The sequence below is a fragment of the Barbus barbus genome, assembly GCF_936440315.1.
Source record: "Barbus barbus genome assembly, chromosome: 43".
NCBI lineage: Eukaryota > Metazoa > Chordata > Actinopteri > Cypriniformes > Cyprinidae > Barbus > Barbus barbus.
In genome coordinates, this window is record NC_136721.1 from 5157145 (window position 1) to 5181636 (window position 24492).

Here is a 24492-nt window from a genome sequence, read left to right on the forward strand (position 1 = left end):
TAAACATATCAATGAAAAAATTAAATAAAAAGCTACTACTATCCCTTGCCGGTGTCCCTGCCCGGTGGAGTCGCACGGTAGAGTCGATGGTCTTTACACTAAGAGGGCTTCACACGACGACTGCCGCGACCGCTGCCGCGGTATAATAACCTTTATTATACCAATCTAACAAATGATCATTTCAATTCAGCTGGACCCACTTTCCTGTTTATCAACTACAATTGGCCAAGCAAGTGCACACACTGACAAGATACACGATACAGTACGAGACCAAACGCGATTTCAGCAACTCTCATCCTAGTAAACAAAATAAGCGTTTCCTAGCAACGGCAAATGCGCTAAACACTGAGACAAGTAAATACACTTACGAGCTGATTTTAAACTTCCGCTGATAGACTGCTTCTCTTAAAGACCACTTCCATTACACTGCCTTCTGCTGGCGCTTGAACCCACTTTCCTGTTTATCAACTACAAATGGCCAAGCAAGTGCACACACTGACAAGATACACGATACAGTACGAGACCAAACGCGATTTCAGCAACTCAAAAACTATTAAATAGCTTACACATACTGGTGTGGAATAACCAATACAGAAGCATGAAATATTATTTTGATAATCATCAATACTGTGACACAAACCTTACACTGGGTTGTAAACGTCCTCCTCCATACCTAACACATTTTGACCAGCTCTTTTGAGGGTTAAGATGCTTTGTGAGAAACTTGTATCTTTACTAGGATCTTCTCTGTAATTGTAAGGGGAAACACCAACTTTTCTCTTAGAAGAAAAGTTGGTGCTCCTTGCACTAAGAATTTTCATGCATCAAATTCAAAGCTCCGATGCACACAGGACCACCGCTGTCTACACCCTCTAACCTTGCTCCTTCAGATGTTCAATCCCCTGTTGTCAGTCTGTGAGCGACTCCTCGTTGAACCACATTTCTAAGGTATTGGCTTAGGCACACATAGCTTGTTTAGGTCATTAGTTAAATTAACCTAAGTGTATGACACCCAGGTAGACATTACTAAGCCTCTAGTTAAACAATTCTGGGATCACAAGAGTCACTAGATCGCTAGTCACTTTATTTATCTGATCAAGCAACCAGGGGCTTGTACCATGAAGGTGACTGAACAAAAACCCAACCAATCCAATCCGGCTTTGTTGGTACCATGATGCTGCTCATCAACTTTCTATGTCAACTTTGATCCTGAGCTTATGGGAACAGCCAATCACATGCCTTGAAACTGTGATTCACTTCTCGCAAGAGAGTCAGTGTGATTCATTGCTAAAGATTAAATTATTGAAAAATAAGAATTTAAATACATTTACACAGCAAGAGAAAAAGGGTTATATAAAAATTCTATAAATCATATAAAATAATTCTAATAAATACATAAATACATTAATAGACCACTAATGTTAAAGCTAATGTAGCTTTATATTTATATTTATAGGGCCAAGCACTATACACACAGAACATGTAAAATTCACATAGTTTCATAAAAATAGACCCATTAGTCATTTTTAATGTCATGTTTATTTATTTGAAGAAAAAAAAACATATTACAGAAAAATACAGGCAAATGATATGGAATTTGCATTTCTTATCCTTCTCAGTATCTAAATATCCTTAATTTGCGTTAAAGCCCTGATTATGTTTAAACAAAAAAATCATACATCCTTACTTTGAATATAAGCAAAACAAGTGCTCATTTTTCACATTATTTAACATTTATTTCAGAACTCAAGAGTTCAGTATCTTCTGGACAACATCTACGGAGGCTTTAATGAAAATAGCGTTGTCTCTGATATAGTTCCTTTTCCTCATCTCCTCATGGGAGAGAAACTTTGGGTAGCCAAAGCCCAGCATGCTCTCATCCAGACAACCCCCACGAACACTTCCCAGAGCTCCAGGCCGTGGCCTCTGGAAGTTCTTCCAGGTGGGATCTGGGCTGAAGGTCTCTGTGATGTGCTGAGGTTTAGAGAGCGCCGGGTCGCTCTGATCCAAGAGCGAGAAGGAAACGCGGTAAGGGAAAGGCCACTCCAGCAGCCCATCGTACTCTCCTGGCAGAATGCGAATGTAGATTGACAGATGAGAGCCCTCGCCACTACCGTTCCCATTGGGAAAGGCGGACACTTGTAGGCGGTAACCATAGTTATGGGAATAGAAGGCGGGACTAAACAACTCCAAACTCCCTGAAGTCCTGCTCTTAGCTTCCTGTAGCCGTTGACTGAAGTCTTTGAGCTTCCAGAGCAGCGCGCCTTCTTGACTTCCAGAGAGTTCCTCCACTGCTCGACGGAGTTCCCTGAGCTCCAGCCTCTGGCGATTCACCAGACCACCGAGAAGAGAGAGGTGGGTGTGTGTGGCCTCCTCAAGGTGTCGTCCCACTGCAGTCTTAGGGCACTATGAGTGGAACAGATAGAGAGATGTCATGACACAAGAGGTCATGATACATGATACATTATGATATTTATGTCCTACTTTTAAAAAATCTTGGGATTTTTTGGGTATATTTTGTCTCTATAGAATGCAACGGCACTTGCTTAATTATTTTAGTGGCCTTGGTTCCAGAAACAATTTTTCAGTCATTTTTCCAAATTACTTGCTAGTTATCAATTAGCATTTTTCTTTCTTTTATACAAATTTTGCAACTTGGAACAACGTCTGAAGTCTGAATAATATGTACATTACATATGCAAATATAACTTTATTTAACATGTAATATATTTGTTGATTTCATATGCAAGATACTGTACCATATTTTTTGTTAATTGAAACCTCTTAATAAAGTTTAAAAAATGTAATAATTGGCAGGGCGTACCAAACATGGCCACTAGGTACCACTACCAGAAATCATGACATACAAAGCTTACAATGTGACAGAATATCAGTGTGATATGTTATCTGGTCATATTAATAATGCAATTACAAAAATGTTTTACAAATAAAAAATATTTAAATATATAAGTATAGCAATTAAAATTGCTTCAATTATTACTTTAAGAATATATATATATATATATATATATATATATATATATAAACATTTAACAGTTTTTATAGTTATTAGTGCTTTATTTTTATCTAGACAAAATAGTTTGGGTGCAGCAATATACTCATGACATGATTTGGTTCGATACACTATACCAATTCTCATGATACAATATTCTCGCAATACTTTAAAAAAAGGCAAAATATAGTTAAAATGGGATTTAAAAAAAAAAAGACTTTTAAGACATATGATAACCAGTTAATAAAATGTACTGTTCATTAACTTGCTAATTTGGGTATTCCATCAGAGGTTAACTTTAATAGGCTTGGACTTGGTACTTCAATGCACAGGGCAATGATGATATCAGAACAGAAATATTTATTATTCTATTTAGTAAATATTGAAATTTATTAACTAAATAATAATTAATAAACATGGAAAATCAAACGTGTGACCATTTGAATTTACCATATTTGATGTGCCATTACCATATTTGATGTTAAATTAAATTAGTCATAATTTCATTTTGGTTGAACTATATATGATATATTTTGTCACCATCCACAATGCCCATTTCTGCATTTTTGTATTGCGATATATTGTGACACAATATATTGTTACACCACTACAAAATAGTATTGAATTTAAATTTATCGGTTATCGGCAGGTGGTTATCGGCAGTAGATCATACCCTATGTTTGCAGCCAGCCTCCTTAAACGGGCAAAGCACCATCGCAGTGCTGCATCCTTCCTTTACATGTGCCATTAAAGTCTCTCGAGTGATTCCTGGTGTGCCGCATCTGTTAGGGCACTGCATAGGGAAACGTGGGCACTGCTGCTGATGATTCTGTGAACATAAAACACCTATGAATACACTCCCTTTACCAAATGAATAAATAAATAAATGTAGGATGCCAGCATATAGTCCACTGACCTGAATAGTGTCATAGAGGAACTCTTTTTTGCAGTATCTGCAGGGCAGTTTGCGTTTGGGACACTCGGACACAGAGTGCTGGTCCAAGAGTCTCCGCACCATACGAGCACCACATTTATTCTCACAGTACACACTCTCTTCTGGACAAGCATCCTGGTGATTCTGAATGAAGACACAGAGGGACATCAAATATTATACATGCTTGCATGTGCCAGAGCTGTGGTGCAGTATTGAAATAAGGTTAAATGTAATTTAACTACATTTAATTGTAGAAATTAAGAGAAGCCTGATTTTTAAAAATGGTTCATGTTAATATATTACCATTACTAAATTACAAATATTATTACATTTAAATGATGTATTTGTATGATAAAGTCTCAGATGATGGATGCATGTGTCCGACCTCATATGCCTCCCCAGTGAACTCGTCACCGCAGTGGTCACAGTGTAGTTTTCTCTTCGTACAGTCATGCTGCAGGTGCTCCGGAAGTTCACGTCGCAGCAGCTTCACAGAGCAGCGGTTTGGACATGACACCACGTTAAACTCACACATGGACAAATGGGCCTGGAGGAGCAGCGAGAAACCCAGTGTGAGAGTGAGATTAGGGTGTTTCATGTTTTTGAAAGATGATGTTCACCAAGGCTGCATTATGGGCCCATATTCACAAAACATCTTAAGGCTAAAAGTACCTCATATTCTGCCAATTTAGGAGAAAATCTTCAAAATAATAGGCATGTCAGTCCTAAATTTAGGACTCCTACATTTTTGCTTGCTTTTTAGCACTAAAACTAGTTCCTAAATCTGTGAAACGTAGTGAAGAGGACTCCTAAAATGCCTGTGGCCAACAATCTGTCTTGGAACGTAAACATTTTAGAAACATTTGACGATAATGAGTTTTAAAAAGGTATTGCCTTTGGTTTTAGAAGTTATCTCAACTCAAATTTTCTTTTTATAATATCTTTGGTTTCATTAACCAGTTGGACAAAAAGTAACCGCTGTTCTTGCATCCAGTTTTATTTTCGTTTTCATTTGCATGTCTTACTATCTACTCTGTTAATTAAAAGGCTGTTTATATGCATATTCACTAATTGTTTGTGAGAAGCATACACAAGGTTAACCCCGCCCCCTTACTCTTACCTTAAGATTTCTCTATTTCCCTTAGTAAAATGTGTCTCAGCAGCTTTGTGACTGCTCTTTAGGAGAACTCTTAGTGGTAAGATAAAATGTTTTGTGAATACAGAAATACAGTGAAAATATTGTTTAAATATTATTGCAATTCACAGCTGGTATGTATGTATTTGTACATATTGGAGTGTACTCATACATTTTTATATATTTGAAAAGATACAGCAATATACTATAGCCTACTAACATATGGACAGCATCTAAAATGCAAACACTTTTAAGGGACTTCAGGAGCCATAAACAAATGTATTCAATCCTACAAAGATGTATGAAGAAAAATGTACAAAAAAGACTGAGATTTGTGTTTGTATGCCATTTGTTCACCTGTAGGAGCTTGTTCTGTGCGGTCCAGCGGCAGCCCTCCTCACTGTGGATGCAGCGGATAGGCAGGGAAAGAATCTGCTGTTCCAGCTCCACATCTGGAAAAATCTGCAAGTCAGAATGACAAATTTATTAGAGTAGAACATATGAGAACATTTGACAAGCATGGAAGTTAAGCAATAAATAAAACATGAGCAAGATTGCTGTTGTTCAGCACAGCTGTGATTACAAGCTGGGCATGATATATTGCTTTTATACAATTCAATAAACAAGATATCAAAAATCAGTTACTTGTATTTTAGACACAAAATTGTCAGTGAGGTCTATTTTTGCTCTGCTGAAGAAAATATTTCCAAATGAAGTCGCACACAACAGCGGTGTTTCTGAATGAATTAGGGTTGTTCAACAAATCACTTGAACGAATAATGCGATTATAATGAGATATAGGCAATATGGCGATTAAACTTCACCTCATGTAAACACTCAAACTGATGTGATAAAGCTTACATTGTAGTAACCATAATATGTGGTGTATGCCAATTTCAATCACAATAAATGGGCATGTAGAACACCTTAATTGCATTATTTGTGCTCTGACACTGACGTACACGGATCACGTGTTTTTCACACAGCTTCATGAATGTGTGACATTCAGAATTCAGAAGACTCAATATAACTCACTACCACAGGGTCATTTCTATCTTCCCAGGGTACTATGTTCCACAGGTTTATATGGCACATAAGGACCACATGCCTATGTTACCAGACTATAAAATATGTTCTAATCACTGAAAGATTATATCAGTGGTCTTTGATAATTTAACCAGCTGCACTGAACATGTACAGTCCTCCACAAAGTCAAGTTCAGTAAATCAATTAAGGGGTCTCGATATGAGTTTTTCTATTGAATTGATATGAAATTTCACTTTCACTTTTTTTTTATCCTGTGTTAGGTTAGGATTAGGGAAAATGAGTCCTGACTTTTAAAATTTACTTAATGTGTGTTAACAAAGCATTGAACTGGGGAACATATAGGACCCTTTTTATGTGTACCTTATGTACCATGCAAATCTGGGAAACATACTGTAGGACCATGTGAACACAGGTATGCTTCCACTGCCACCAGTCTCTGCTTCTTATCTTCATTCAGAGATGGTGTGTAGAAGATAATAGCAGCATAGGCAACCACAGTTGCAGCAGCATTGCTGTAACATTTTAATGGTCATCACAGTGCTGAATAACCATCCAATAATGCATGTGTTTAGCTTTTGAATTAAGTAGATTAAAACCATTTGTGCTCATCATTTGTGCTGTGCATTGGGGTTTGTGAAGAATGGCAGGGAAAAAACACATTTCTTAGCAAACAATCGTAAGAATGAAAATTGCATGTAAATGGGAGTGAAGAGGTTTGCTCGTGTCATACTGCAATTGAGTCTTTACTCAGATAATTGGAAATAATTGCATTATTGGTGCACATGTAAGCATAGTCAATGACTCACTCATGTTACTAGTGGTGTAACAGTCAAACAATGTAAATTTCAATGTTGTTGGACTGTGTGTCAGCACTCTTGCAAACATTGCTTAGCCAATCAAATTTGAAAAAAGAAACTAACTGTTGTATGCAAGTTTAATATATTCAGGACAGGCTTGTGTAAGAATTAAAAATAAGTAAAATTTATATGTTTAGTTTAAGTTTAAGCATGCATTTTTTGGATGTTAATTGCAGTGATTCTCAGCTGCGGTCGGACCCAGTGCTATATGCATATTTTATACCTCTGTCTTATCTGACATACTGGCTACATCCAAAAGTTGAAAAATGCTGCCTCTGCAGGCAGCATACAGAGGTAGGAAGTCAACAAGCCACGTCTGAATCCAATGATCACATCACATCCTGTTTGCTGAGATACCTTCACTTGATTGATTTTTGAAGACAGCATAGCATGTATCATTCACTGCCTATGATTTCTCACTCTTGTGTGTTCAGTTCTATAACAGTTGAGCTAAATATTGCAGTTGGTGGTCAGTTTGTGTGTAAACCCTCTTGAAAGAACCAGCATGCTGGTTAGGTATGTTTTAAAGCATGGCTACTGGTTTGAGCTGGTTTAAGCTTGTCCTTAGCTGGTCATGTGCTGGTCCTAAGCAACTATAGCTCCTGCCCAGGACCAGCACATGACCAGCTCAAACCAGCTGCCATGCTTCAAAACATACCTAACCACCGTATGCTGTTTTTTTCAACAGGGAATGTATGTTTTTGACCAATCTTTCCCAATTAGTACTGTAGTAATTAAATATTCACTTAGTTATCACCAAAGCTCTATTCTGTCACAGATCACTAAACTATTATGCTGCATCAATAACCTGTCCGAAATCAGTTTTGGGAGTTACACTGCCTGCAAAATCATTACCTGATAGGGCAGAAATGCAACAAATCAGCTGCCTAAGATTGTGGATGCAGGCACTAAGTTCAGTTAATGGACATCTGGAGAATGATCGTCCTTTGGATGAACTCAGAAGACATTTGAAACTGTAGTGTTATGAGGGTGCACTTACTTTGGCATAATCCAGCGGCAGATGGTCCTCTGGGCACTTGAACACACCTTCACTATTAAAATTTAGCAGAGAAAAATTGTGACAAAGTCAGATTCCTGAAAGTTAATGATTCACATAGCTTTCAGAATGTATGTTGTATATTTTGGGAAAAAATCCCCATGGAAAATGTGTTGTTTAATATGTGTTCAAATTACAGTGTCAACAAATAAAAGCTGGTTTAATTTTTTTTAAATGAACAATCTATGTATTTTTTGCTCTCCTACATAACGGATAGTGACACTTACACATGAATGTGTTAGAATATCATTTACATTTGATTCATTTTTACATTATACAGTATGTAGTGGGTTAAAAAGCAGTTCATAACTGCCACCAATTGATGCCTATAAGATGTTATAAAGCCGAAATGAATCACAGCCGAACTGATTTGACAGGAACTTCAGAATCACCTCCCACACCACAAACTGATGAAGGGCTTTCAGGAGAATATGAGTGAATCATCCATCTGGCATGGTGACGTCCCCCAGCATACATTATATGGAAGAGAAGCAGTGCGACCAACACAACACATATTAATAGAGCTGTGATCTTTCCATTACGTGCGACACAGAAGCACATCGTCATTTCAAAATCCTATGGGGAATTTTCCCAAAAGTCCCAGGGAGCTTCATAAGATGGAAAATGTGATTGCTACATTTTTGAGGCAGATCAGAAATTTCGTGCACGTGCCATCTCGAGGTTTTCAACCGAGTGGATTTTGAATGCATTGAATGTATTTTATTTTTTTCTCCAGTTGGTCCTGTCTTAGCTTGTCTAGATCAATGAATACGTTGGAACTGCAAATGACGCCCCTGAAAAATAGTGCATCATGCCCTTCAGGCAGATACATGCTTTATCATGTTAAAAATGCTGCTATATAAAATCACAAATCCTGTGCGATTGTATGTTTCTAACAATATTATTTTAAGGTGACAGAGAGCGCATATGTACTGTATCATACTTGCTCTGAATACTTGCTAATGGTTACATTTTAAATCACTGCATGCATTACCTTACAGCAATCCAATCCACAGATTTACATGTGAATTAGTAATGCATTTAAATTAATAGTCTAATTGAAAAGCATGTGCTAGTCTAATAGAATGTGAATGGACATGACTATCAATCATTATGATAAAATCCACAGGATAACACAGGACAATGAATGTAATTGTTTCACTCATTACACCTTTGCGCTATATAACTCTGTGTTATGACTATGAGACTGAGAAGACAAGGCATGGAATGCTAAGAATGGGTCATAACCCAAAACTCTGCAGTTGAGTAATACTACCAAATAAACTGACTCACTGCATACTTTCTTTTCACATTAATTCCTTTAGGCTGTAACACTTCTAAAAACATTCATAAGAATTCTGTAGTATTTTGATTATGTAATTATCTTTTAAAATGTAAAAGAAAAAAACATGTTATTTTATGGAAACATTGCTATGTAAAACGTATACAGTTGGGCAAAAAAGTATTTAGTCACTTAAAAAGATGAGAGAGGCCTGTAATTTTCATCATAGGTACACTTCAACTATGAGAGACAGAATGGGGGGGAAGGAATCCAGGAAATCACATTGTAGGATTTTTAATGAATTAATTGGTAAATTCCTCAGTAAAATAAATATTTGGTCACTTACAAACAAGCAAGATTTCTGGCTCTCACAGACCTGTAACTTCTTCTTTAAGAGGCTCCTCTGTCCTCCACTCGTTACCTGTATTAATGGCACCTGTTTGAACTCGTTATCAGTATAAAAGACACCTGTCCACAACCTCAAACAGTCACACTCCAAACGCCACTATGGCCAAGACCAAAGAGCTGTTGAAGGATACCAGAAACAAAATTGTAGACCTGCACCAGGCTGGGAAGACTGAATCTGCAATAGGCAAGCAGCTTGGTGTGAAGAAATCATCTGTGGGAGCAATTATTAGAAAATGGAAGACATACAAGACCACTGATAATCTCCCTCGATCTGGGGCTCCACGCAAGATCTCACCCCGTGGGGTCAAAATGATCACAAGAACGGTGAGCAAAAATCCCAGAACCACACCGGGGGACCAAGTGAATGACCTGCAGGGAGCTGGGACCAAAGTAACAAAGGCTACCATCAGTAACACACTACGCCGCCAGGGACTCAAATCCTGCAGTGCCAGACGTGTCCCCCTGCTTAAGCCAGTACATGTCCGGGACCGTCTGAAGTTTGCTAGAGAGCATTTGGATGATCCAGAAAAGGTTTGGGAGAATGTCATATGGTCAGATGAAACCAAAATAGAACTTTTTGGTAAAAACTCAACTCGTCGTGTTTGGAGGAGAAAGAATGCTGAGTTGCATCCAAAGAACACCATACCTACTGTGAAGCATGGGGGTGGAAACATCATGCTTTGGGGCTGTTTTTCTTCAAAGGGAACAGGACGATTGATCCGTGTAAAGGAAAGAATGAGTGGGGCCATGTATCGTGAGATTTTGAGTGAAAACCTCCTTCCATCAGCAAGGGCATTGAAGATGAAACGTGGCTGGGTCTTTCAGCATGACAATGATCCCTAACACACCGGCTGGGCAACGAAGGAGTGGCTTCGTAAGAAGCATTTCAAGGTCCTGGAGTGGCCTAGCCAGTCTCCAGATCTCAACACCATAGAAAATCTTTGGAGGGAGTTGAAAGTCCGTGTTGCCCAGCGACAGCCCCAAAACATCACTGCTCTAGAGGAGATCTGCATGGAGGAATGGGCCAAAATACCAGCAACAGTGTGTGAAAACCTTGTGAAGACCTACAGAAAACGTTTGACCTCTGTCATTGCCAACAAAGGGTATATAACAAAGTATATACTTTTTGTTATTGACCAAATACTTATTTGCCACCATAATTAGCAAATAAATTCTTTAAAAATCCTACAATGTGATTTTCCTGGATTCTTTCCCCCCATTCTGTCTCTCATAGTTGAAGTGTACCTATGATGAAAATTACAGGCCTCTCTCATCTTTTTAAGTGGGAGAACTTGCACAATTGGTGGCTGACTAAATACTTTTTTGCCCAACTGTAGATACAGAAGCATTTTGTGTCACTCTGACATCTTGTTTGTTTATTACAACTCTGTCATAGAAGTGATAGCCTACTTTCCACATAGACAATGATCAAAGCTAAGTTTTTAATTATTTAAAAATAAATAAAAAAATGCAAATGGTGAATACACCTCTTTTATGATTAAAATATTTTGAACTAAAATGATTTGTGATGTGTCTAAAGACTGAATTTTTAAAAATGAAACTCAGTGTAAAACCATAAATGTTACCTTTGTAAACCCTTAAGACTGTGCGTCAGCAAGTCCTCTTCACCCCTACTCACAATATTTAATACATGCATACTACATTTTTGTAATATATATTTTTTTATTTAGAAGGTTTGTTAGATTTTAAATGGAATAACCCGGAGAAAACTTCATGATGTTCATGATTCAATAATATAGATATATAATTTATACTAATGTTCAAATGATCACTGAAAAAAATGATTCATTGAATTCACTAAATTTTTTTAGGCAGCAGCTATTTGCATTAAGTGCAAATAGCGATGGATGCTTTACACTAAGTGCAAATAGAAATTGATTCTATTTAAACTATGATCTATTTAATCTATTTTTACTATTAAAATAGTAAGATTTTCTGCTAATTATACTACTTATTGCAAATAGTGACAATTATCTGCACCTCAATATTGTAGTACATTATAAAACAATACACAGTAATAACTTAAGTGTAAATTATCATTTTAATTCAAATTATTAAATGGATGCCACCTTATTGGGACAATAAAGCCCTCCCTACATCTACCCTAACCCTACCCCATACTCTATTTTCAACTTTTTGATTATTTCCTTCATTTTTATTGAAAATAAATGCCTTTTCGATGCGATATGAGATTTGAAAAAGGAGAAAAACGTTTGCAAAAGGAGGGTTCGAACTCGGTCGATCGTGTCAAAAAGCACGCGCCTTACCATCATCACCACTGAAACCGATATTTAATGAGTGTCTTTTTTTCAGTGTTGACTGTCCCAATCACACGTTGGTGGGCGGAGTCAATGGCCTCTGCCAACAAGTTAGGCTTTTTGCTCTTAGTGTAAATAGACACTCCGATTTTTTTTTTAAGGTAAGTGGTTGCAATCAATTTATTTTAGCTACATTTAAATAAACAAATTTAGTTGACTAAACAAAATTGTTTATTTAAATGTAGCTAAAATAAACCGATTGCAACCGCTTACCTTAAATAGTTTTTAGTAAATTCAGTGAATTTTTTTCAGTGATGTTGGGTCATTAAAGTTTATAAATGTTTTTGTCACTCGTAGGTTTATAAATGTTTATGTCTCTTATGTTTATTTATTTTGTCAAGAATGAAGAACAGTAATATCGTTTATAAATAAATATTATTTTCTATTAAATATTCTATTCTAAATACATTTTAAAACTTTCTTGTGACAACAAAGCTGAATTTTCAGCATCATTAGCCTACTCCAGACTCAGTGTCACATGACCCATCAGAAATCATTGTAACATGCTGATTTGCTGCTCAAGAAACTTATTATCAGTGCTGAATGAAATATTGTTGTCCTTGCTGAATAAAAGTATTCATTTTTTAATTTTTTAAACGTAGTATATACTTAGAAAAATGTTTGAAAAGTTATTAGAATTATACTTATTTTTTTACTCACTTGAACAATGATTTACATCCAACACTCAAGTATTAAAGTAAGAAATACATTGTGTTGCTTTCTATGGTTAGGCTACACCTCTTGACATTTTCAAATATTCATATTAATATTAAATAATTAGAATACATTTAGAACTTTGAACGTGTGTTTTAATGTCTCTGATGTCTTTCACTTTCATAATTTGTCCCAGATAGCCTACTATAATAATCTATTATGTCTTTATTTTATTTATTTTTTAGAGAGAGAGAAGTCTCGCGTTAAGAACTACGGTGTGCAAGTTAAAAAAAAAAAAAAACACTTTGCATACATTTCCATTAAAATGCAAGCCGCCACAGTTCGACTTGGCTTTGATCATCACGGTTAAGAACCAGCTTTACCTGAGGTACTCCTGCAGGCAGGTGTCGCAGAATCTGTGTCCGCAGGTGGACACCTGCACGGGGTCCCGCATCGGCTTCTCACACAGAGGACAATAAAAACTCCTCCTCGGTCTCTCCAGAAACTTTAAATCTAACCCTGGCATAATAGCCTACCTTAGTGTCTATCAGCTTCAGACTGCAAACTGAGAAACTGCTGGAATAAAACTTTACAAACAACCTTAACGCAAAGACAAAGAACCCTTATTAGTAGGTTAATCGCTCGTTTATCGATCCAACACTAAACACCAATCGATCTCTCATGACATTTCCGTCTTCAGTAAGGTACAGCAGGACAGGGAAATGTTTACTCATGCCAACTGTACGTCTGCACTCAAGGCCGCCCACAGGAGCGAGAGGAGGAGCCACCAGCTTAATATCGCATATGGGCAGTGTTATTTTAGGATAAGTCAGTTTTCATTAATATTTTTAAATTTTAATTTGGAGTAAAATGTAAATATTTCGTTGTTTTGTTAGCCTGTAGTTATTTTAGTACATTAAATTATTATTATTATTTTTTTATTGTGGTTTTAGTTATTTTAGTACATCAAGTTAAACTAAATGAAACTAAGAAATATTGCCAACAAGCTGATTTTTATTTGACTTCATGTTTATTTTAAATCACAAACATGTTTTTATGGTCTATAACCCTGAATATTTAGTCAACATTTAAGTTAAACAATGCTGAATACAAGGTATTTAGTGTCTCTTTCCTCCTCCTCCCCCATCCACCTGTTTTACAGTGATAGCATAGCACCGGTGCTCTGTGTTAATGTTGAAATTTGATACCGCTGCACCTCCCAATGGCTCAAAAGGTCTGAAAAACGTGTCTGAGACGTATTAATTTACCACATTCGCTGTTGATTTGCTATAAACACCCTTATATTGGGTTATTTACATTACATCATAAGTACTGATTCTTGTCTTACAAGAGTGTGTAAATGTAGACATTTTAGACAGTTTCATCGAAACCGGTTTCAAGCTGTAGAACCAGTTTTACTTCCTCGTTCCACAAAGGAATATTCAGGTTGACCTTAGACTCCTTGTATCAGCAGTAAACAAGCACAGAGCTTGTTCGGCACAGCTGCGTTAAACTCCATGCTTCTTACTGTTTGGAGCATGTGAAAGATGTGTTAATGCTCAACTATTGCCACTCAAATAACCCTTCTATTCTGTGATGAGTAATTGAAAGGGGCTTTTGTTTGCTTTTAAAAATGATTCATTTTAGTCAGTGTGCCGAAGAAAAGCAGTGCATTTAATTGGTGTCAACCATGAGAAGGAGTACACGTGAGCTTTTGTGTATTTGGAGGGCAACAAAGACCCAGATAAAGAAAAGAATAATAAAACTCAAAGAGAAGCAATAACAAACATGACAAACATTCTTCCGTCAGTGAGATGCCAGAAGCTACACAATTAAAAGAGAAAAACCATATGCAGCTGTGTAAAAACAAGTTTATTGTTGCATTACAAATTATTTCTGTATGTCATAAAAATCTTTCTGTATCTATGGAATTATTATAAGACACATACAGTATGTTAGGACTAATAGAAATGTGGAAACAGATGCATAGACCCTTCAGATACAGAGCAAACTAATTTCTGCATATATAGACTGAAATGTTGTTATGTGTATTGCAGGAATATTTGCAGAAACATATTACATATATGTGACCCTGGACCAAAAAAACAGTCTTTAGTCACTGGGGTATATTTCTAGCAATAGCCAAAAATACATTGTGTGTATTTTAAGCGAAAAGCGAAAAGTCATTAGGACATTAATTAAAGATCATGTTCCATGAAGATATTTAGTGAATTTCCTACCGTAAATATATCAAAACTTAATTTTTGATCAGTAATATGCATAGCTAAGAACTTCATTTGGACAACTTTAAAGGTGATTTTCTCAATATTTTGATTTTTTTTTGCGCCCTCAGATTCCAGATTTTACAACAGTTGTATCTCAGCCAAATATTGTCCTATCATAACAAATCAAAGGAAAGCTTATTTATTCAGGTGATGTAGAAATCTCAATTTCGAAAAATTGACACTTATGACTGGTTTTGTGGTCCAGGGTCACATATAGTGTAGTTGGTCTGCTTTTTTCAATGAATAGTTCACCATCATTTTGGCACTCACCCTGTTGTATGGCAGACCCCATTCACTTGCATTGTATGAAAAAAGAGCAGCATAACTATCTTTCAAAATTTCTTCATCTTGTCTCATAAAAAGGAAATACAAACGGGTTTGAGAAATCATGAAGGTAAGTAGTCTATTAATAGTTTTCACGTGACGTCACACCATTATAGGAACGCCCACCTGGAGGGCAAAACGAAGCTTTGCTCCACTGACCGCCAGTTATTTTTACGCAATAATGTAGTAAAACGCATATATTAAAAGGAGAAATTCAGTAAACACCTTATTGATGATGTATATTTTGTACAGGCAAGAAGATGAAGCCAGAATATAAACACAATGTGCAAAGTTTCAAGTTAAATGGCTTCCCATAGAAAACCATTAGAAGGAAAACACTGAACCGTTAAGCGGATTGCGTTCATATTCCGGCCTCATCTGCATGCCTATGTAAACTATGTATCATTAATATGGTGAATACTGAATTTGATCTTTTAATATTACCGTTTTAAATATATTACGGCACTTTAAGTGTTTTTACAACGTTTTGTCGCACTGTTTATGATTGAAATATGATTGATGACTGTTTATGATTGAAAATTGAATCATGGATCGCAAATGGCCAAAACTTGCATTTTGTTCAGAAATACCTTTGTTTTATTCTTTTGAGAGGTGATCTAAATATTTGCAGCTGGGAAACATGAAAAATTGACACGTTTGGGCTGCAGTTCTATGTATGTTTTGCCCTCCAAGTCTTTGAGCCGGTCACGTGACTGAAAGTTATGAATACGATGACGGAATTTTCTTTTTTGAATAAACTATTCCTTTAAATATAGGCTAAAATAACTACAAATTCTGTATTTCCAACAATATTTTTTTCACATGAAACAATTCTTCATAAACCTGAATGAACCATATTACTGCAGCATAAACCTGTTAACGGTTCACAAAACTCACATTTTGGGCCAGTTTTACTAAACAGGGCAAATTTGCGCGAGGGTGCAATTCCAAAACAGCGCCGATGGGCGTGGAAATATCTGCGGGTGATTTACTAACAATGTGCAAAATAAACTACACAGACGCAACATCTCATTTACATATCGACCAACTCAATATACCAAGCGCAGCGCAAATTAGCGTAGTCGCGAATAAAGAATCTAAAGAAATAAAGAAGCCACAGTACATCGAAAAGAACCGGAGGCCAAAAATGACAGCCCGATCTCACGGCAATTTGTACATATTTGACGAGGTGGCTAATTCGTACGAATTCGTACGACCTCACTCGTACAAATTCATACAATTTTTGCTTAATCGTACGTATCTTACGAGTTGGCCATTTGTATGAATTTGTACGAATGACCTACACCTAACCCCGTCCCTAAACCTACCCGTCACTGGGGTTTAGACAAATTGTACTAAATCGTACGAGTGAGGTCGTACGTATTCGTACGAATTAGCCACCTCGTAAAATACGTACGAATTGCCGTGAGATAGCGTTGAAAATGAAGGTTTGCTAGAAGTTTTGATAGACCTGGTATTCCAAGTCTTTTATTTCCTGAAGCAAATTAAAAACATGGCTTGGCAAACGTTATGTTCGGATAATGTTTTCTTCTGCAATTCAAAATAAATTAATACATGCGGAAAAAACCCTCTCCTCCTAGCAACAATAATTGCAGCCATTTCAAGCCCAAAATAGTTTAAGACATGCTTTTTTGGGGCGTTAAATAATGCTGCAAATGCCAGTAATTTGACGAGCGCCAACGATTCATTTGAATACTCTCCTCCCATAAATTTCGCGTCTGAAAGGGAAACTCCTACAAATTCATATTCAATAAGGTCAGGCGCAAAATTAACTGTGTCCACGCCTTTTCAGCGTTAATTCTTCACTGCACGTCTTTAGTAAAAGCTGACAGTACAATTTTAATGCCAAAAGACGGTTTGTGCTGACGCAAGCTGTTAGTAAAAGTGGCCCTTGGACTCTGTTTGAAATGTGCATTTCTTCATAATGCTGGACTTCTTAAAATAGCAAATATTATAAGTTAAGTGTTTTTCTATTGCATAAGAAAACAAAATCATTCTATTCTGAGAGACCTTCATTTGCTTCATTAAAAAACATCCCAGACACGATGGACAGGATGGCAAGGGTTTTTGAGCTTAATTAAAAGCAGGTATTCTAAAATAGACACTGATTAAAGTGCTCCAGATATCATAATAATTAGTATTAAAATTGTATGTTGGTTTAAATGACAAAAATGCAGCATTGTCATAATGATTGAAATTAATCACAACCATTATAATAAAACTAAGGCAAATGAGGTAAGCAGCACTTCAGTAGGAGTTAGCCGACCTTCTGTCCAAGGTCTTGTGTGGCTGTGTGTTCAGGGTGGAGGTAAGGTTTCTTCATATTATTCACATTCTTAGTCAGTAAAGTATCTCTGTTAAAGAAAAAAAATAATCGTGAATTAGACATTTGTTTAAAAAATGATTGTGTCATACAAAAAGCTCATATGCTTTTTATATCTGATTGGATGAGTCATGTACACTTTTCCGATATTGTATTGAATTTTATTTGAGTTGCAAATTATTTTTAATATTTCATTTTTTAAAAAGTTGAAATATCATAAAATGTTTATATGTATAATACAAAATAACATAATATCTAATATAAAAAATATATATATATTTTAATATTTATATATATAATATACATGTTTATAGAGTATATTTATATATAATTTTTACATGTTTATATGTTTATATAGTATGTTAATAAACTAATAAACTTGGAGGAAGAATTGACTATTTTGACTATTAATATTAATACAGTTTATCAACTGAACACACACACACACATATATATATATGTATTCTAATAATATAACAATATTTTAACAATGTTTATATTATTCATATATCATTTTTATTATATAATAATACATAATAACCATCTAGTAGTTTTTTATTTAGATTTGAATTTCGATTCTTATTAATAATATAATAATATAATTTTTAACAGTATCAATATATTTTAATGTATAATAATATAATTTATGTTAAATATAAATATTATATTTATATCTACATTACATTTTATAATATTACAAAATGTGTATGTGAACATTATATACAAATATTCTATAAACTTCTGTATTTAACACAAAACAAATGCATGAAACACTCAATAATTGAATGAATTATTGAAATTAAAATCTCTGATGTATGATAGTTTCAAAAATCTTATTTCACCAGGTATAATAATCTGTTACCTGTGAAATCACTGCAACAAAGACGGCCATCAGAGCCAGCAGCGCCATGCGGCCCAGGCTGCCAAAGTCGACATGTTTGAGGATGAAGAAGCGTGCCCAGCCCAGCTTATCTGCTGTATGTGGTGGGTAACGCATCTTATTCACCCCCTCCATCTTCAACTGTTTGATTAGACAGCCACGCAAGTGGCTCAAGTTATCAAAGCCGTACTTGCCATGATAGTGGCCCATCCCACTGTGACCTGCAGGGGGAGCCAAAGAGGTGAGGTACAGTACAGTCCACACAACACAGCACAACATGTATGCTTCAGCAGCTTCTCTCATTGATATCTTTGACTGGTCAAAATTACTGTTGTATTTATGTAAAAGAAAACGGTTTCATTAAAAGAACTCACCAACTCCACCAAAAGGCAAAGAGCTTACTGAGAAGTGCATCAAACAGTCATTGGCCACCACTCCACCACTAGAGGTCTCCGCAATCATACGCTTGATCAACTATAATGAAAGGACAGTTTTGTACAGTTGTCTTAAGTAAAACGTTATCTTTCAATATATATTGAAAACAAATAATCAGTTTAAACCTTGTTGTCTGAAGTGAAGATGTACAAGGCAAGGGGTTTCTCTCTCTGGTTGATGAATTTGATGGCTTCATCTGCACTGCTAACTGTCAGGATGGGCAACAGAGGCCCGAAGATCTCCTCCTGCATCACCTTGGCATCCGGCTTCACGTCCCTTAAAACTGTTGGACCTGTGAGGAAACACATTTTGAATACAACATAGAATTACAAATAAATCGGTTTCATTAGCTTCTGAACTGGTGCTTGTAATGACTTGTAGCATTAGCAATGCAGCTAGTTTTAGTAATTTATACCAATGTAGCACTCCGACTCGTCGTTTTCACCACCCACAGCGATGGTGCTGCCCTCCAACAATGCCATCAGTCTCTTGAAGTGGCGCTGATTGATGATACGTCCGTAATCCAGACATTTTTTGGAGTCTTCGGTATAGAACTCCTGATCATCACAAAAGAAAGTATGAATTAGCTCATTTGACATTTTATTTTGTAGGTTGTTACCAGACCCAAACTGTCATTCACAAATAGCATACGTACTTTAATATTCTTCTTGATCTCTTCAATCACTCTGTCTTGCATACTGGGGTCACACAGTATATAGTCCGGGGCAATGCAGGTCTGACCACAGTTTGAGTACTTCCCCCACGCAATACGCCTGTAAAGTCACAGAGAACATGTATTCAAAATCATTTTACAGCTTCACAAACGAAGGATTCGTTCTGAATCGACTGACCGGCAGGCAATGGCGAGGTCACAGTTGTTGTCGATGTAGCACGGGCTCTTTCCGCCCAGCTCCAGAGTGGTAGGGGTTAAGTGTTTAGCAGCAGCCTCCATGATGATTTTAGCCACTGTGCCGTTTCCAGTGTAGAAGATGTGATCAAACCGCTGCTTGAGCAACTCTTGGGTCTCTGTCACCCCACCGGTGACAACAGGATACAGCTCCTGAGATCAACCCAAACTATTAGTCCTTTTTATTTAAAGGGGTCATGAACTGAGAAATCAAATTTCCCTTGATCTTTAGACATGTACTATAAAAACATGCATTTTCAAAAATGTCTTGTTATTTCAAAAACAACTTTAATTGAAGCCAAGCTGCCAAAACGACTCGTTTTGGAATTTGTCACATTATGATGTCATAGTGCACCGAAAGACCGCCTCTGCAGAAGAAGATCAACGCCCACTTCTACATTATTGCCTCTTTAGCCCCGCCCACTGATTGGCACATGTATTTGGATGAGAGGAAATACTAAAGAGATGCAAACACAGAATTACTCCATCAACAAAACCATTGAGATCCCTGCATTTCTCTTTCATGCCAGAAGCATCGTGAACGCTTGGAGTACGTCAGAACTATGGGAGAACGGGACATCAGTTTACTGTTGTATCAATCCGTGCCACATCCAGTGTTGACAGAATCACTTATTATAATGGGTTGTGTTGTAAACACGGTGTAACATTAGTAAAGCGCTCCACATTGCCTCACACGGTTTGTTTACTTTACTCTACTGTGGATTCATTTTTAAACAAGACAGTTCAGCGCAGGCCTTTCAGAGAGACTGAAATAAATATGATGCAGTGCTGAGTCTGACTACATTGGATCCAAGTGTGAGTACAGTTTTTACCACTATTGCATTGTCTTTTCCAGATCGTATGGTATATGCGGAGTATTTATATGTTTTTAATCTAAATGACCCATGTTATTTTCAGAGTATATCACAGCAGTATCCATCTATTATTGTAATATGCCAAACGGTTAGCCAATCATAGCAGTGGGCGTTTACTTCCGAGTCTTGAATGTGCCCCGCATTTTAAAACAGTGTTCTGCAGAGAGGGTCAAAAACATTATAGAAAATATCCTATAATTTTTACATCATGATGTTTTTGATGTAAAAATCTTGTTAACATTATAAGTGGACCTCAGAGAATATTATAAAATATATTTTTTTAATTGCAGTTCATTACCCATTTAATATATAAGCCATATTAGGGCTTTTCACTCTTGAAATAGTTAACCCTGGGTCATTCTGATAACCCTGCTTCAAAATTACCACTGTAAAATGTACCTTTACTTGGGATTAAATATTGGGTTTAGAATGACAATAACCCAAGGTTGAGCACAGGGTGAAAAGCCCTTTTGTGTTCATTCAGAAAATTATGAATAATTGGAATCTTACTTTGTCCAGGTAAAGCGGTAAGAGATCCTCCATTACTTTGGAAGTGTGAGGACTGACTTCAGATGGCTTGATTACAGCTGCATTGCCTGCCAACACAGCATTCCTTGTAATATGACAATATTATAAACACTTCAACACTTCAAATTTATCTCTGGTGCTGAATAATCTCATTTTATACACTTGGAAATATATGAGCAACTTATATATGAAATATACAAAACCTGACATTTTAATTAGTAAATGGTGACAGCATTCTTAAAGACAGAGGGATAAAAGCTCAAGCTATCTATGCCTATCTATGCACAATGATAGTGAGTTTCAATTACTGCATATTTACTACATTTTTTAATACAGGATGTGCAAATAAAGTTAAATGAATAAATAAACAAACAAATTTATATGATTTTATACGCCTTGTGTCATTTATATGCCTTCCTGAACTTTACTACAAAAATCTAAAATATCTCTGGGAGTTCTTTTTGCAAGTGTACTTTGGTCTGTTAGCACATGGCAGTGTCACATAAGTAGGACAAAGTACAGTGCAGTGTTATTCTAGCATCATTAAGTATCAATTATTCAAACTTGAAAATAAACAAAAAATATTGACTTTAAAAATTATGGTGTGAATAATTAAGAAATGTTTAAAATTCTTAATTATCGTAAATGATCATCAGCTTTTGCAGAAGTTTGTGGAGTGTTGCTATTAAGAAAGCAAATGGTTGTTAAACTAACATATGAATATAAAAAGCATTAAATTAGAAAAATGCCATAGCAGTGGTATCAGACTTTAAGACCACATAAGGCCTCTAGATATGCTTATAGGTTACATAAAGAATTCATAAGCTTTAGTCATAATATTTTGCACATTTCATGTAACTTGTTTTAGATGGTCTTCAATAGACCTCTATACCTGCTGCTATAGCTCCTATGAGGGGCCCGATGGTGACTGCCCAGGGGTAGTTCCAGGCCCCAATGACCAGCACTACTCCCAGAGGCTCAGGCTGGATGTAGACCTGGTCTGAGATGGTCATCATGCTCTTGCTCACGGGTCGAGGAGCTGCCCATTCTTTCAGATATTTCACAGCCAGGTTAATCTCACTTTCCAGCCCCAGAGTCTCATACAAAGGAGTTCCACCCTCACTCTGTCACCAGATAAATAAAAAACACAGATCAGTTACATAAGCAAACAATGTTTAGAAATGAACAATACACAAGCTGATGGGTCACCAACCCTTCTGAGATCCTTTTTGAGACCCTCTGCGATTTCATTCTGTCGTTCTCCGACAAAACGCAGCAGGTTTTTTAGCTGGGTAACGCGGTACTCCAGTGATTTACTCCGGCCGGTGAGGAAGGCCTTCCTGGCATGATCCACTGCTTTCTGCTCTCGAGACATACTGTGAAAGGGGAAGTCATTCATTTCACTCCAGTTATACTTCTGTCACATTTAGGTAAACTTCACGCAAGTGAGATCCAAGTATAAGAGCTATGATGGACTGACATCTAGGCCTTTCAAAAGTGGATGATGGAACAAAGAAATCTTTTCAATACTGTTTCACAATATCAGAAATCATATGACAGCTCATGACCTAAAACTTTAGGTTTACGAAATGGCTTTCTCTGCACTTTAAAAATGTTTTCAACATCATGTTATAACCACATCTCTGTTTCTATTGATTTAACATAGAATTTCTGTCATTTATACTCTTTCAGAATGTCAGCTTTTTTATTATCATGAGCAATGATCTTATTGCAGCAGGTTGTAACTTTGACACCACCTTATTTACAAAAAAACACACTTTTTTTAGTTTTTGTTTTTTTTAGTTTAGAGGGTTACTTTTTTTCTACAGTGTAACAAATGATCAAAATAAATAATTTATATAATAGTAATAATTATTATTTATTATTACATTTAATAAGAATAATATAATGTAATTATTACATTACTACTGTAGTAGTAAATACACTCATAGTATACTAATTACTAGTATCTAATAATAAATATCCAGTGACTAATAGTTGCTAATTAAGTGATTAAATGATAAAATAACTTATAATAAAATAAAAACAGTAGTGAAAGTGTGGTCACGTGGCAGCCTTGAATGCAGTGTGGCAGTAGCCTAATGCACAGTATGCAACGCACACATAGCGGACTGAGACTGTCATAGTCATGCAGTCATATACATGCATGCAGAAACACAATGCAATTATTTGTATTAGCCGTCCTCACGGGTTATAGGGTCTCTGCTGAATACGATTATGTTTAGTTAAGATTCTCAGTGTCTGGCGCAGTTGCAATTACACGTTTATAACAGGCTGGAATCTCAGAAGAAGTGGGATGAAACGGGTTCAACTCTTCCTTTTATTACATTGTTGCACGACATCGCTGCTGTCAGAGGCTAATACTAGGAAATCGATTAATACGCTTTAGAGAATGACAACAAAAAAGCCTTAGTTCCGTACATTACCTTTGGTTATTTCACAGTGCGTCCACGCCTTTCGCTGTATATGTTGTGAGGCGTTTAGATGAAGCGTCCAGATCAGATTCAGCGTAGTCAAGCTGAACGACCGTAAACATTAAACAATACTGTTCCGTTAACAGTACGCAAGCGGAGGGGGCGGGGTCTCGGCAGTGGGCGGGGCCACCCGAGGCAGTGTATTTATTTACATTGACAGAGGATTACAGCAGATTACGTGTAATACTTTCATCATACTTCTTTTAATGCTAAATTAGAGAGAACATGTCATGTATTTTACTTCTTTTATAGTCTAAAGTGCATTTAAAACATATAAATACTCCATGCGATTTATTCTTGGCGAACTGCAAACGATGGGAATGTTAATATTTGACCCAACAGAAAATGGCAAACTATAACGCAAATTCTGTGAGAAGGGTCTAACTGCAGAACCGCAGAACCCTATGACGTCACAGCAGTCTGAGGCCTGAAGTGGGCGGAGCATGCGTTGTCTTACTCTACTTCCGTGTTTTCAGTTTAAACCGACAGTTTTAAAGTTTAAAACCACGTTATCAAGATTTTTATTAAAGCGATTTAATCGAAAGTGTGTGTGTGTGTTATATACACAGGGTAGCCAACTCTCATGCATTTGATTGATGACATGATGCAAGCTTTTAGGCTCTGCTTTGCCCAGCCCATGTTAATCTCATGCCAAATTGGCAACCCTGCTTGCAAGTTGCGATATGAAACAAA

The 24492-nt window shown here is 36.5% G+C and overlaps 2 protein-coding genes across 2 annotated transcripts; both read right to left on the bottom strand.

Moving 5' to 3' along the window:
- Positions 1–1528: 1528 nt before the first annotated feature.
- On the bottom strand, positions 1529–13487 carry LOC306862350 (TNF receptor-associated factor 4-like). The gene is made up of 7 exons (XM_079405114.1): positions 13110–13487; positions 7987–8038; positions 5440–5544; positions 4333–4494; positions 3930–4091; positions 3687–3842; positions 1529–2406 (listed from the first exon to the last, which is right to left on the bottom strand). Exons 1-7 carry the CDS (start codon positions 13250–13252, stop codon positions 1747–1749), a joined length of 1440 nt encoding a protein of 479 aa, XP_079261240.1. The 5' UTR covers positions 13253–13487; the 3' UTR covers positions 1529–1746.
- Positions 13488–14578: 1091 nt separating this feature from the next.
- LOC306862570 (aldehyde dehydrogenase family 3 member A2-like) lies at positions 14579–23901 on the bottom strand. The gene is made up of 11 exons (XM_079405457.1): positions 23752–23901; positions 22518–22680; positions 22197–22428; positions 21287–21372; positions 19846–20054; positions 19650–19767; positions 19410–19551; positions 19120–19286; positions 18934–19033; positions 18542–18780; positions 14579–17710 (listed from the first exon to the last, which is right to left on the bottom strand). Exons 2-11 carry the CDS (start codon positions 22677–22679, stop codon positions 17693–17695), a joined length of 1473 nt encoding a protein of 490 aa, XP_079261583.1. The 5' UTR covers position 22680; positions 23752–23901; the 3' UTR covers positions 14579–17692.
- Positions 23902–24492: the final 591 nt, after the last annotated feature.

Excerpts from the sequence above, each read along its gene's own strand:
- LOC306862350 (XM_079405114.1), bottom strand. The coding sequence starts at position 13,252 with ATGCCAGGGTTAGATTTAAAGTTTCTGGAGAGACCGAGGAGGAGTTTT. Across the intron at positions 8,039-13,109 it reads TGCCTGCAGGAGTACCTCAG|TGAAGGTGTGTTCAAGTGCC; the intron begins GTAAAGCTGGTT and ends AAATTTTAATAG. Across the intron at positions 5,545-7,986 it reads TGCCGCTGGATTATGCCAAA|ATTTTTCCAGATGTGGAGCT; the intron begins GTAAGTGCACCC and ends TCTGACTTGCAG.
- LOC306862570 (XM_079405457.1), bottom strand. The coding sequence starts at position 22,679 with ATGTCTCGAGAGCAGAAAGCAGTGGATCATGCCAGGAAGGCCTTCCTC. Across the intron at positions 19,552-19,649 it reads AGATCAAGAAGAATATTAAA|GAGTTCTATACCGAAGACTC; the intron begins GTACGTATGCTA and ends TGTGATGATCAG. Across the intron at positions 19,034-19,119 it reads TCTTCACTTCAGACAACAAG|TTGATCAAGCGTATGATTGC; the intron begins GTTTAAACTGAT and ends CTTTCATTATAG.